General features: G+C 37.6%; 1 protein-coding gene across 4 annotated transcripts in view; it reads left to right on the forward strand.

Moving 5' to 3' along the window:
• The window catches only part of WDR70 (WD repeat domain 70), a 310,099-nt gene that overhangs the window by 93,534 nt on the left and 200,665 nt on the right, over positions 1 to 15,900 (forward strand). For all 4 annotated transcript variants that reach the window (XM_065873371.1, XM_065873369.1, XM_065873370.1 and 1 more), the window contains one exon: positions 6,735 to 6,888. In XM_065873371.1, coding sequence (XP_065729443.1) covers positions 6,735 to 6,888 — 154 coding nt within the window. The remainder of the gene's footprint in view (positions 1 to 6,734; positions 6,889 to 15,900) is intronic.

The following is a 15,900-nucleotide window of genomic DNA, read 5'->3' on the forward strand; positions in this document are numbered from 1 at the left end:
CCTTTAATAACATGTGACTGTCTGACATGTGGCCATAGCTGTGGTGGGTTCAGGATGTATCCCCAAAGCATCTTGCCTATAGTCTGGCCTCAAGCCTATAAAGTAGTCTCATGGCCTTGTTCTTCCTAACTGTGGTCCCCTACACTGTCTGGTAATTAGCCATATTTTTTAATATTTACATAGGACATTTGCATATATTTTGTGAAGTGTCTATTCCTTTTGCACGCTTTTTAGTGGGTTGTTCGTCATTTTTTTTTAATTGTTGTACTTTAGGAGTTCTTTACATATATTAGATAGGAATCCTTTGTCAGATACATATTATGAATATTTTCTCCCAGTCTTTGACTTGGCCCATTCATATTCTTAATAATGTCTTTTAATAAGGTTTATGAAATACTTGAATTATTTTTCCTACTATATTCTGTAATTATAGAAAATCACATGAATCGACTGGATGTTAAACCCATATTGCCTTCCTTAAATAACTCTTATGTGTTTGTGATGTATTTACATATTGCTGGATTCAATTTGCTAGTATTTTGTTTAGAAGTCTTTTTTTTTTTTTTTTGGCGGTACGTGGGCCTCTCACTGTTGTGGCCTCTCCCGTTGCGGAGCACAGGCTCCGGACGCACAGGCTCAACGGCCATGGCTCACAGGCCCAGCCGCTCCGCGGCATGTGGGATCTTCCCAGACCAGGGCACGAGCCCGTGTCCCCTGCATCGACAGGCGGACTCTCAACCACTGCGCCACCAGGGAAGCCCTAGAAGTCTTTTTTTTTTGTATCTGTGTTCATAAGAGGTATTGGCTATTGTATAGTACAGGGAACTATATTCAGTATCCTGTGACAAACCATAATGGAAAAGAATATGAAAAAGAATGTATATATGTGTAGCTGAGTCACTTTGCTGTACAGAATAAATTAACACAACATTGTAAATCAACTATACTTCAATAAAATCTAAAAATAAAGGACATTTTATAATGATAAAAGGTGCAGTCCACCAAGATGTTTTAAATGTACTTGCACCTAATGATATACCTCCAAATATATAAAGCAAAACCCAACAAAACTAAAGGAAGAAACAGGCAAATCCACAGTCATACTGTGAGTGTGACTTTCTCAGTAACTGATATTGCAAAAAAAAAAAAAAAAAAAAGTCAGTAAGGAAATAGAAGATTTGAACAACATAATTAATAAATGACTAATTTACATATGTTGTTCCAAAATACATTCAGACATATAAATAATGCTTTTAAAATTGACATATACTGGTCTGTAAATCAAATCTCAGTAAATGCCCAAAGTCTAAATGTTCTCTAATCCTAGTGGAATTAAGTGAGAAAGCAATTCTAAAAAATAATTTGAAAACAACCAAATGTTTGAAAATTAAGCAGTAATTAAGTAAATAATCCCTAGGTCAAAGAAGAAAACACAAGAGAAATTAGAAAGTATTTTTAATTGGGTGATAATGAAAAGACAATCAATTAGAACTTGTGACATGCAGCCGAAGCCATATTTAGAAGAAAATTTACACACTTAAATGCATATATTACCAAAAAAACATTTTGATGATCTAAACATCCATTTCAAAAAGCTAGAAAAAATAGTAAATTATATCCAGAGATCTCTAGAGAACAGAAAAAGTAGGAATGATTTCCAGTTTTTTTCATGAGAACAGAAATACCTTGATACCAAAACCTGATAAGAAACTTTTATTTATCCATCCTATATATGGTAGTTTGCCTCTGCTAATCTCAAACTCCCATTCCTTCCCTCCCCTACTTCACTTCCCCCTTGGCAACCACAAGTCTGTTCTCTATGTCTGTGAGTCTGTTTTTGTTTCATAGATAGTTGATTTGTGTTGTATTTTAGATTCCACATGTAAGTGACATCATATGGCATTTGTCTTTGACTTACTTCACTTAGTATGATAATCTCTAGGTCCATCCATGTTGCTGCAAATGGCATTATGAAATGTCCTTTTTACCTTCATTAATGTTCTTTGCTCTAAAGTCTACTCTGCCTGATATTAGTAAGATATACCAACTTTCTTTTAGTCGGTATTTGTGAATTATGTTTTTGCATCCTTTTGCTTTCACACTTTCCTCTCTGTATTGTCTCTTTTAAGTGAAAGCTTATTTTTTAATCATTCTTACAAACTTTGCCTTTTAATTGTAATAATTTAATTATATATGTTATTGCTGATAAGTTTGAGCATAAGTCATCCATCTCATTCATTGTTTTCTATTTGTCCAGCCTGTTTGATTTCCCATTTACTGTCCTTTCCTTTGCATTAAATTTTTAATTAATTAATTAATTAATTTATGGCTGTGTTAGGCCTTTGTTGCTGTGCAGGGGCTTTCCTTAATTGCGTTGAGTGGGCTTCTTATTGCGGTGGCTTCTCTTGTTGCAGAGCACGGGCTCTAGGCATGTAAGCTTCAGTAGTTGTGGCATGTGGGCTCAGTAGTTGTGGCACATGGGTTTCAGTAGTTGTGGCTCTCAGGCTCTAGAGCACAGGCTCGGTAGTTGTGGCACACAGGCTTAGTTGCTCCGCGGCATGTGGGATCTTCCCGGACCAGGGCTTGAATCCGTGTCCCCTGCATTGGCAGGTGGACTCCCAACCACTGCACCACCAGGGAAGTCCCTGCATTAATTTTTTAATACTATATATTCTCCTCTCAGTTGGCTTGTTAGTGTCTTTTACTGTTTGTTTAGTGCTTACCCTAAAGATTACATCATATATTCTAATAATAGACTGAAATTTTATTAAAAATTAGTACTTTTACCCCTACGCAGTCAATACAAAGACTTTAGAACATTTACCATATGTAACTACATTTATCCTCTCCTACACTTCTGCAGTTCTTTTCATGTATTTCAATTTTATATATGGGTATGTGTGTGTGTATACATTTTAAGTCCCATCAGATATATTATTGTTGTTTTATGAAGTCAGTAGTCATTGAGATTTACTTATATATCCTCCCTTTCTGTTATTTTTCATACCATACTCTGTATGCTTTTATCTGGGGTCATTTTCTTTCTGCCTGAGGGCTTTTTCCATTAGTATAGTCAGCTGTTGACAAACTCTTTTGGCTTCTGTTTTTCGGGAAATTATTTTGTCTTTATTTTTAGTGATCCTATAATTCCATCTAGGCAGTTATTTTTATTCAGAACTTTGAAGATATCATTGCGTTGTCCTCTGGCTTTTGTTGCTTCTTTGCAAAAGTCTTCCGTTAGTTTTATTTTTACCCTTTTGAAGGAATTTTTTACCCCCACTCTGGCTGTTTTAAACGTTTTACTTTTGTCTTTAAGTTTTCAGCAGTTTTACTATGATATGCCTGGGTGTGGTTTTCTACTATCCTTCTGGTGTTTATAATACTTACTGAATCTCTGGTTTAGTGTCTTTTATCATTTGTCCAATTTTGACAGTCACCTCTGCACATTTTGCTTCTCACTCCTTCCATTCTGCAATTCCAGTATGAGACCTTTTTACCATATCTAATGTGTATCTTATGTTTTTTTCTGCATTTTCCATTTTTTCTCACCATGCTTCAATCTAAAAATGATCTTTTAACTGTTAATTCTCTGCTATTAAACCCATCTATTAGTTCTAAATTTCAGTTATGTATTTTTCATTCTAGAATTTCTTCAATATTTCTTTTTTATTATTTTCAGTTCTCTATATAAGATCTCTACCTTGTCACTTAATTTCTTAATTATAGTTATACAGAATTCTATGGCTCATGAGTTCAATATCTGGTTCTCCCAATTTCTGTGAACCTGGATAAAAATTTCTTTCCTTTCACTAACTTCTAACTGAAATTTAGCATTTCCTTTAATTATGAAAGTAGGCAACAAAGTCACAGGTGTACCTGCAAATTTCAGATGCTTTCATATCACATTACCATTGTTACAGGTATATTGAAAGATATATTGTTTATGATCATCACTGCTTTGAAATTACAGAAGTTATCAGACCTGCCTCTAGGCCTAGTTACTTGATACATTAGTGTAGAAACTCCATATTATGTCACAAATTAAAAAAAAAATATATTTCTATAGTTATTTCTTTATGAATGATTTCCATGGTGTGTCTAGTGTGTTTTTTTTAATGTGTTTAAAAACATTCTAAGAAGGGCTCCATAGACTTCAGACTATAAAATAGTCCAGACCAAAAAAGTGGTTCTGTACAGAATAGGTCAGATTGTGTCATTTCTCAGCTCAAAATGCTCTAGTGGGTTTCCTCTCATTTCTTCTAGAGAGAGTAAAACCAAGGTCCTTTCGGTGCCTTACCTGGCCCTCCACGATCTGCACCACCCCACTGGCTGCATTCTGACCTTATCTCCAACTCCTGTTCTTTTTGCTCATTCTACAGCCACATTGGGAACAAAGCAAGTATTCTCTTCCTGCAGGTCCTTTCTAGTAACTGTTCCCTCTTCTCGGAACACTCTTCCTGAAAATATCTGCATAACCTACTACCTCCGTTACCTGAAAAACTATTCAGTCACTTACTTCCTGACCACTCCACTTAATATATTTATTCCTGCCCCCTTGGTACCTACTATCTGCCTTCCCCATTCTGTTTTTCCCTGTACACGTATCACAGTCTTTCATATTATGTATTTTACATATTTATTAGCTTAGTATTGATTTTGGGAGGGGGTCTTACCATAGGCCTCTGTTACTGGCGGGTGGGACCTTCAGCAATAGTTAGGTCAACTTTGGATAGCTGTGGTCATTCCCATGCATAACTTTCATCCCTGTTAGCACCACTGTTTCATTTATGAGCCTATTGCATTAAGAGTGGAGTGGACGATGACAAAAGCTAGCTAATGTCAACTGAACTGGCCACCTAACTTTGTCTGCATGGTTGTTCATTGCCTCTTTTAAGGTTGATGCTCTCTGGGGTTAACATGTGATACAAAGAGCTTCATTTTTGGTGTCCACTTTCGTATGTCTGTCTTTGTGGATCTTCCCCACATCTCCTTTTCTCAGTCTCCTGATCTTTTCTAGGTTTTATCTTGCATCTCCTGGGGAGAGTGTTTCTAACCAGTGTAGTTTAGACATTTTGCTCACCTGATATAGTTAACATGCTGTCATGGAGATCATGGACCAGCATGAATTTCTTTGGATTCTCCAGGTGATCCAGGTCCCTTGGGACTATTTTAAGACAAAGGACTAGAAAATTAACATAGCCCTAGTTCAAGCATGTAAATGTATACTGCTGTTGATTTACATATGACTGTCAACTGCTTTTGGTCTTCCTTCCTAATAGAAGTAGAAACACCTGCTTTATGGGATCAGTGACTGCATAGCACTTACCTGACAGAGAGCAATAACCCTGTCTTTATATGCTGCTAAATGGGCCCTCCGGCTTTCAGTGTGTAGTCTTTAATTGGTGATTAATCATCCTCAGCCTTTCATTGTCTTTCTTTTTTGCGCTGACTGCCCCTAGCAATAAGCTACCCAGTTCCATAGACCTTTCAATTACTTCCTTTCCTGTACGTCTCAAATGCCTGAAGTATTGCACCAGCCAGTGCCTTCCCTTTGACCAACAGTTTTAGCAGTTGCATTTGCGCTGCTGCAGCTTATCAGGGACTATGTACCACCAGAGATGGGGCCCTCATTGCTAACCAGTCAGTGACACCACTGGAGTGGATTTCACAGGTCTACTTTTGCTACCAAGTCTCTCAGGTTAGGTTCCCCCAAAACATTTTGAAGCTTCAGGATTTGCATGTAGGAGGTTTGTTGAGGAGTGCTTCTGGGAGCAACCCCTAGGAGAGAAGGTGCAGGGAAACGGCATTAGGAAGATGGAGGAACTGAATTGCTAGGGAGTTGCAACAGCAGTCTCAGCGGATTCCCGCAGGGAGATCTGAAGCTGGAATAACCCTTCTGAGATATTCCTGATTGAAACAGAGGGCTGGACCATTTTACTGCAGATTGACCAGTCACTGACTGTGGGATGTTTTGGGATGGTAACATAACCTTGGATGAGGGAGTTCTCTGCGATTCAGGGAAATTCCTGAGGGTTTAGTTTAGTTGTAAGCCACCAGCAGGCCAAATCCTGGAAGCTTGGGGGAATGAGTACTTCAGTCCTGAAAGGATTGATCTGGGTGGCACATCGTAGCATTCACTACAGCCACATGGCAAGATCACTTTCAGTGGGGTGGTGAGGGTGGAAAGGATACTACAGTGCTAGAGAAATAAGGAGGGAGATGAACACTTGTTTAGATAGCTTAGCTGTGAAGGGGAGGAGAGAGAGGGAGAGTAGTCAGAAGTTACTGAGGAGACTGGAAAGGGGTGGGATCCAGAATATAGGTAGTAGATATGCCTGGGGCAGGAAGAGGTTCATTTTTACCATTGTAATCAAAAGGAAGAAGCAAGAGAGGCATTCAGAAGCAGATACATTTATAACAGTAATCAGAGGACGTTGACGCAGTTCTTATATGTTTCTTCTGGGAAAGAGCAGGAAGAATCAACAGCTACAGAGGGGGAGTTGTTTCGGTTGAAGATTTAAGGCGAGTAGAGATTTTAATAGATTGCTATGGAGAGTGGGAGGAGAACTTAACAGGGTAGGCACTGGTGTTGAGGGCCCATTTGAGGTTGATGTTCCTGATTTTGTAGAATTAACAATTTGTGGAGTTGTGTGACTGTTTTTCTGACAGTGCTTAATAAGTGAAAGTATAAACATGCTTAGTGTCTTACCAGATTGTCTTTTTTTTTTTCATAGCCATCAGATCAAGTCATTACAGTACAGTAACACAGGAGACATGATTCTTGTTGTATCTGGAAGCTCTCAGGCCAAAGTGATTGACAGAGATGGTTTTGAAGTAATGGAGTGTATAAAGGGAGACCAGTATATTGTAGATATGGCCAACACCAAGGTAAGTATGACACAATATTTTAGTGAATTTAATTAATTCAGTACACATTTACTAACAACTTGTTGGTGCTGCCATAGTTTACCCCCAAAGTTAATGTCTTAAAAATAATTTATTATTTCTTGCAATTTTGTGTATTGACCAGGAAGTTCTTCTGCTTCATAGTGTCAGCTGGGGCACTAGGATAGTTGTAAAAGTCCAAAATGACCTCACTCTGATGGTTTACAGCTGGTGCTCTCACCAGTGGCATTTCTTTCTCTCTTCCTCTTTCCCCTGCCCCTTCTCTCTCTTTCTCTCTCTCTCTCTCTCTCTCTCTCTCTCTCTCTCTCTCTCTCTCTCTCTCTCTCATACACACACACACGCACACATTCTCTCCCTCCAACCCTGCCCCCTTTCTCCTTCCACGTGTCTAGTTTGGGTTTTCTCACAGTGTGGTAGACACTTAGTGTGGTTTGACTTGCTGCTTGGTGACTAGGTCCCATGAAGGATAAACGTGGGAACTTCAGATTCCTTAAGGTCTGGTGTTGAGTCTTACACAGCATCATAGGACCAGCCCAAATTTGGGGAGAGAGGAGATAGACTTCACCATTTGGTGGGTGAATGGCAAGATCACATTGTAAAGTATCGTGGGGGTTGCGAGATATGAATGCAGCCATCTTTTGAAATACAGTCTACCACAATCCTACTATGTACTAGGCTTTAGGACAAGAATGAAAAAGGGTCTCATCAATCTTTTTATGTAAAGGATTTTAGTGGTATAATGATATTTTAAAATTAATATATATTAAATATCAATTAACTGTGGTCCCAATAATGCTATGAAACTTAATGGCTTATTTGTAATTGCTAACATATATATGGGTTGGCTGCTCTTGCCTGGGCTTGGCTCCAAGCTGCAGATGGAGTGTAGGCTTGTTCTGTGTGACTCTGTTCCTCCTTGTACAAACAAACTACCTGAGGGCATGAATTTCTTATGGTGATGGCAGAAATACAAGAAGGAAACTCCAACTCTGACAGCATATTTCAAGCCATTGCTCATATCATGTCCACGAACATTCCACTGACCAAAGCAAATCACATGACCATGAGTAACATCTGGTCTCTAGTGAGAGGAACTGTAGTACCACATGTCAGAGGTTGTGGATACAGGGAGGGGTGATGGGTTGGGAACAATAATGCACTTTTTAATTTAGCGACCACACTGTGCAGCACTTTGTGCATTCTGGATTTTAAAAGGTTTTTATTATGTATTATATCAAGTCTACCACCGTATGAATGGAAATTAAGACTTTATGTAGTTTTTATGTGTTGTAATATTTCTCTAAGTAAATCTCTCCTATACATAAATAAAAATGATTTAAAGATATGTTAAAGTGTCAGTGCATATGGTTGATGTAGAATTTTGAGCCTTCATTTGAATTCTGATTTTCACTCTTTCTTCCCCTCCTATCTAGTACCTTCTTCTAGTACCTTTTGGGTTGTGCCTAAGTCAGCATCTTACATGAGATTTGATTGTCTAAGAAAATACACTCGATCCTCATTATCTGTGATTTTTGTATTTGCAAGCTCACCTACGTGCTAAAACTTTTTTGTAAACCCAAAATCAATACTCACAGCCCTTTCATGGTAACTTCCAGACATGCATCTGGCAGAGTGGCAGAAAAGCATTTGAGCAAGGCGATGCTCCACCTTCTTGTTTCAGTTCTCATACTGTAATCAAGTGTCCTTTTGGAAGTCTGTTTAGTGCTACATTTTTCTTATTTTTGTGCTTTTTGTTGGTGATCTTGCTGTTTAAAATGGCCCCCAGGGCTGAATTGCTGTAGTCCTGTCAAGTGTTACCTAAGTTCAAGAAAGTCTTTGATGTGCCTTATAGAGAAAATACATGTGTTAGATAAGCTTCATTCAGGAAAGAGTTATAGTGCTGTTGGCTATGAGTTCATTGTTAATGACTCAACTATATATGTTAAATAAAAGATGTCCTTAAACACAAACGTATATAAAACAAAGTTATGTATTGATTGGTTGACAAAAATGTGACCAGAGACTTGCAGCAGTTTAATCCTGTATTTGATAATTCAGTGTTTGCAGAACTTTGTAGACCATAACTACTGTGAGTAGTTGAATTGACTGTAGTTGAATTGACTGAGAATTGACTGTAATCTATTTTAGGCGCTCTAGTTGAGCTATTGGAATAAATTAATACAGTGTGTTTCAAACTGCCCTCTGCTGAAGCCTAGTGAAATGCTTCTTAATCCTAATGAGGGTCACAGTCTCATGCCTTTCCTTTTGTTTATTGAGTGTCCAGTGTGTGTTAGATGATTCAGACAGCATTCAAATATAATTTAAACATAATGCTATATGCAATTATATTGTAGTGGTGGCTTGAATAGTGTTTTTTCCCCCCACGTATTCCACTAGAGTTTCTCTCCCCTCATCTTAAAATCATTGCCCTAAGGATTCCACCAAAGATGTTGTTTTGAGGGTGATGGTGATAAGGAAATAAAGCAGATAGGGCTCCAGATCAATCTCCCTATCTTAAACTCAAATAGTTCTGTTTTTATCTGTTTTATTTGAAGCTTTTGGGAATCTAAAACTTTATTTAAACAATGGGTTTGTGGAAAGGAAAGCTTTAAAAACTCTTATTTAACTTATTCTTTTTTAGTTTATGGTTACAATTTTGCTTAAATAATATGAGGAAGAGAAGTTTTTGCCAGTTTCTAAGCTCTTAATCATTTCAGCTGTTCAGGGCTTCTTACGTTATAATAAGACTTTGTGGATTTAGGTTTTAGCCAAGAAAATTTCAAGAAGAAAGAAATCTGGTTGGTTCTGTATCTGGCTGTTTCTGCAGTTTCAGAAATATATATATATTTATATAAATATATATATATATTACATATAGTAAGATTATTGGGAAAGTAGGACGAGGGTAGATAAACAAATCTATGTAGAAATGTAGGAAATTAAAATATTAAGTTAATTACCAATATGCAAAAAACAACCGTATATTGTAACTAAGTATTATAACTCTCCCAATCTTGTCTAATATTATCTCTACTTTGATTTCAAAATCATGGTTAATATTTACTCTCTCCATTTTCCAGAAGCAAATATAATTAACTATTTGTTTAGGAAACATTACTTGTAACTTAATTGTAGTCTTTGGCTTGAGTGATGGGTTTTAGAAATGCAAGAATTATTATTTGAAAGAAGCAGATTTCATTGGACCCTTTTTCTTAATTTCTAAGCTTCTTTTCTGATTCCAAGAGTAATTATTAACTTGTGGCTTTACTGGAAAGTTCAACAAGTAGGACATTAAAGGAAACTATTAAATATATCTGATCTATTATTATAAAATATTATGTACTTCAAACATAAACAGGCCTTTCTAATTAGATTATTAAATTGTTATATCGTTAGATTTTTATCTCTAATCTTTGTGTCTTTGGGTGTATGTGTATATTTCTTTTTAATATGTACCTATAGTGGTACAGCATTTTTTTTTTCTGTTACATACTGCAGCACAATGCATTACATTACAGGGAGAGTATTCATATTTATACCTTTAAAAATAGTTTATTGGGTTTCTAACAGTAATTCTTATTGACTATTAAAAATTTGGAAAATAAAAAAAGAAAAAATACTCATAACTCTACTACCCAAATATAATCACTATTAAGATGTCCGTTTCTGTATTTTTTCCTTTATGCATCTGAAAAACATTTTTTCTGATCACACCGGAACCTTTACATCATTTATTGTTTGGAGCCACATTTTACATGTTCTGCAGTCTTGGGATTGTATGCCAGTGCCTCAGGGCCTGTAGTGGGGTGGAATGAGAGGGCTTAGAGTGTGAGTGAGGGGCAGCAGGCCTCCTCCTTCAGCCCGAGAAGTTCCAATTTTGTCCGTTTTATGTGTTGGAGTTCTCTATAAGATATCCTTTGAAAATCAGGTTCTGCTGTGTCTTTAAAATATGAAGGTCACTGATCTGGGGTTCATGGGATTTATTGGTTATATTATCTGGGAAAATGGGACCTTACTACTTCAGGTTTAAGTCATTAGGAAAGTAGGACAAGGATAAACAGGAATCAACCCATAAACCATTCAAAAGCATGCTTTAAAAACTGTAGTTATATTGTCATCTAAAACTTACTTATTCTAAACGAGAATGTTAGTACATTACTTCCAATCAGAGAGTGTTTTTCTTTTTTTCTGTTCGTTCTTTTTGACCGTGCCCTGCGGCATGTGGGATCTTAGTTCTCTACCACGGATCAGACCTGCGCCCCCTGCAGTGCAAGTGTGGAGTCTTAACCACTGGACCGCCAGGGAAGTCCCAGAGAGTGTTTTTCTCTATTACTTTAAACTCTTAGACACATACTTTGCCTTCAGCCTTTTTCTTTTTCAACATTAAAACAATTCTGTGCCATTTATTTCATAATTACTTGGCTAAAGTGGGAGGGGACAGGCTCAGGGGACACCAGAATTCTTGAATATTTTAGTGGGCCATCTCTCTGTGAGTATACTTTAATTATGGAGATTAGAAGCTTTATAAGGAATTCTGGGGAAAAGGTATTTTCAGATGCTGTATTTATATTTGAATAGTACGTGTAGTTATTCTGATATCCAGCCAGTCGAGAAAATTGCCCTTATTATTTGGAGATGAAATATTTTAGTCATGTCCTTTTAATGGTAAATATTGTTTCTTAGGAGTAAAATATTGTAAACTGTGAATTCTAGGTATATTTTTATTTCCTTAAGCATTTGTAACTGATGGTTTTAACTGCAAATATAAACTCTAAAAAATGCAGTGATTTAAAGTACATTGTGTTTCTTTGCAGTTTCTGAATATTTCCAGAGCTTTTTATCTAATAGAAACTCCATAACACTAGTTTCTATCCTTTTGACATATCCCCATCATTTTGGGGGTACTTTCTTACATTCTGGCACAACAAAAGTTCCTGGCTCACCTTGTACTTTTCTGTTCTGATTTCTCTAGCATTCCATTGCTCTTTTGAATAGGGAATTCTATTTACAAATCAACATCTGGGCACTGGATATGTTCATTGCTGCTGAGGTGTTAATGCTTCTAGACAATTTCAGAAGACAGAGCTGAGGCTGGGAGGATAAACCAACCAATCAAAAAATAAACAAAATATATTAAAAAATCATGAGTTCACCCTGATACATCTAATTCTCATCCAACTTCCTAGCCTTTCCCCATTCCATATTTGTATTTCACTTCTCCAGTGAGAAACTTGGCCTCCAGCATCACCAGTATATTTTCTCATTTCTTCAGTGGTATAGTCCATAGAAAGTAATTTCAGAATTGCTACACACACAGTCCTTGTAGGAAGAATTCTAAGAAGACACCCAAGATTCCCTGCCCCTCCCCTTGGGTGTGGATGTGACCAATGACTATGATGAGATACTTCTGTGATGAGGTTATATTGTCTGGCACAGTTGTCTTTAAGAAAGGAAAATTATCTTCAGTGCATCCTGCCTAATCAGATGAGCCCTTAAAAGGGATTGGGCTCTTCCTGGCAAAAAAGGATTTTAAAATTCGAGGGATTTGACTCAAGGGTGATTCTCTGTTCAGGGCTTTGAAGATGCAAGCAGAACCTGAGTGATGAAGTTGGGTGCATAGCTATAGCCAAGGAGATTTCCAAGCAAAATGTTGAAAGTACTGCCTGGTTTCTTCTTGCTACTTATAATAAAATATGAGAGAAAAAAGGTAAACTGAGAGAAGTCTTGTTTAAAAGGAATGAGTACTAGATGATTTAGTTAATTTTGAACCTATCCAGATGGCAAAGAATGTTAAAATGAAGAAATTGCTTCTGAAAGTGTGGCATAGAGGAAAAAGCCCAGGGTGTGGCTATATAACCTTTTGCTAAAACCTCAGAAAGATCAAAAGGTCAGAATATTCAGTCACACTAAAGACTCTTTCAAGAAATGAAGCATGTGCCTCACAGATTTTCTCAAACAAACCAGGTGACCTCTAGGAAGCTTAAGGAGGTTATTTCTTAGCCATTTCAGCAAGGGCTATGGTTAAAGAAGGGATTTCTTTTTCCCCTATTCTTTTTTTTTTTTAATTTTTATTGGAGTATAGTTGACTTACAATGTGTTAGTTTCAGGTGTACAGCAAAGTGAATCAGTTGCACATACACATATATCCACTCTTTTTTAGATTATTTTCCCATATAGGCCATTACAGAGTATTGAGTAGAGTTCCCTGTGTTATATAGTAGGTCCTTATTAGTTATCTATTTTATATATGGTAGTGTGTATATGTCAAGAAGAGATTGTTTTTGCAAAGATTTTGGGGCATGGCTTTGCCTAATTCAGATTCAACAAGAGAAAGGTTTTCATTTGCTGGCTTTGAAGGTGAAGGAATCCATGTGGCAAGGACACAGCCTCTACATGCTGAGAGCAGCCCCCAGCTGACAGATACAATGAAATAGGCATCTTAGTCTTGCACCCACAGGAAGTTGGATTCTGCCAGCAACCTGAATGAACTTGGAAACAAATGCCTCCCCAGAGCCTCCAGAAGGAAGCCCTACCGACATCCTGATTTTAGCCTATGAGACCCTGAGCAGAAAATTCGGACTTCTGGATTGTGACTGGACTTCTCATCCCCCTAACTGTTAGCTAATAAATTGGAGTTGTTTTAAACCCCTAAGTTGGTGGTAATTTGTTACACAGCAATAGAAAACTAACACGGTTCTGCAAATACCAAACATACTAAGTAATTATGAAAGTCCCTGAGGAGGTGGTAGTGATAGAGATCAGACATAAGAGCAGGAATTAGCTTTGAGTGGGAGGAGGGAATTTATTTGCACTGGGAATGGAGGGATAAGGATGGGCTCATGTGCAGGTACGTTTATAGGTGGTGAGCCTTAGATAGGCAGTTGAAGGTATCACCATGTAGTCACAGGGTCATTTCCTAGTTTTGTGGTAGGAGGTGTTGGGATGAGGCCTCATGTAGGACAGTGAAGGCTTAGAATAGCTATTGATGGCGTGAGAGGAAAATTGCTGGAAGAATTGTGGGAGCGTTAATGACCACCAAATCTAAATTTGTAGATAGTCATTTGGCATATTTGTATGATATCCCTGAGTCTATTCATGAGCCCGAGGTGTTTGAATGTAGTACAGTGATGATGAGGAGGGGGTTATTCCATAACAAAAGTTGTGCATTATAAGTACAGCAAAAGGACACTCAGGTTTACACTGAGTGATTGGTTGAAATTTAGGATGTTGAAAAGAAAGTTCTTGATTTCAGAAAAGGAACCATCTGTGGACAGAGTTAGCCATAGTTGGGGCTGCTGAAATATCTTAGAAGAGGTCATTGGAATTGAGTAGATTAAAGAAGAATGAATCGATCTCTTTGATATCTTCAAATGGATTTTAAAATTGCTCAGGAATTAGAAAGATTTGGACTTCAGAGTCCTTGATTCCTAGAAGTAAATTACTAAAGAGTGTGATGGATTACAACAGGGGTCAGCAGGATACAGCCTGTGGTCCAAATCCAGCCTGCAACCTGTGTTTTGTAAATAAAAGTTTTCCTGAAACACAGCCATGCCCATTCATTTACTATTGTCCATGACTGCTTTTGTACTTACAGTGGTAGAATTTGGGTAGTTGCCTCAATGACCATGTGGCCCAGAAAGCCTAAAATAGTTACTGTGTAGTCCATTAGAGAAGAAGTTTGCCACCTCCCGAAATCAAACTATGAACGTTTTCTCCAGCAAAATATACCGACAGAAAATCTTGCTGGCAACTTCAGGAAGTTTGGTGATTCCTGAAAGCCCATGAATAGACTTTGGTTAAGAAGAACTTTTGGATTAAAGCTCAAGGTATATTCCCTGATGCATTTCATCTCTTCATAGGAGTTGCTTCTGTTAGTTAGCTCACCATATGCCAAAGACATGGGTACTTTCATTTTTGTGGGTCACAGAGCCTCACTTCATTCAGTGAGTACAAATGGTGCTGTGGCGAGGCAGCTATTTTACAGCGTTTGTCATGAGGCTGCCACGGGGGTATGGATGGACAAGTATTGATCAGCACACCTCTGTGTGTGTGTGCGCGCGCGTGTGTGTTAGAGGAAACCAATAGTTGTCATGGTTTGATAATGTCCTCTCTGTATGCAAAGTTTAGCATATTATGAGAAACAAATAGATGTTTCATTCTTTCTACTAGGCTCTTTCCAGTTAAGGCTGTTAAATAAATGAGGGAAACAAGTTTTTTTTTTTTTTCCAGGGGCGCCTGCCTATGTTTAGATAAAGGAGAAAGAGAGAAAACCTAGTTTATTTGATGAAAAAGTGTTTTAGTCACTGACTCTTCTTTAATAGGTGTCACTTTAAAATTTTTTCCGCTAATGTTAGCCTTGGTACTGAATCTGTTTAGTTCCATTTAAGAATCCTTAGTTGAACTTCATTTTTTGTTATGACTAATTTTCGTCACTGTTTTAACACAAGGGTACTTAACATTCCCTTTGCCTTTGTCATACTCTTGTCTTTACAAACAAGAAACATTCATAGTCTTTTAGATTTCTTCAGTTTAACTTACTATTTGTGTTCATATTTTGTGTATTCAACAGCTAAGGTGACCACATTTTATCATAGTGTTCTATGTAATAAGGATCATCTTCTTTTGGTCCTCTTAGAACTATCGTTTATATTTCAAGATGCTATTTCAACTCTAGTCAACAAATATCAGTAGAAGACCTGTTTTCTGGAGGCTGCCTTCAAGACCAATATGGGCTGGGTCAGTTTTGGGGTTGTTGTTATGTCAAAGCATAGGAAGTGGGATTCTAAGAACTGGACTGAGCAGCACCCATTGTGCTGAGAATGGGTAAATCCCTGAGTCTGGGAGTGGGAGAGGAAGATGGTAAACTAGGAACTGTCTGGGAGGTAAGCAGGCTCCACATTAGATTAAGAGGCCAGGCAGAGATGTCAGTGGAGGTGGAGCTGAGCTAAGCAGAGCGGGAGAATGAAGGTGTGGAGTAGTGTGCAAGATTGAGGA

Source organism: Phocoena phocoena, chromosome 3 (assembly GCF_963924675.1).
Source record: "Phocoena phocoena chromosome 3, mPhoPho1.1, whole genome shotgun sequence".
NCBI lineage: Eukaryota > Metazoa > Chordata > Mammalia > Artiodactyla > Phocoenidae > Phocoena > Phocoena phocoena.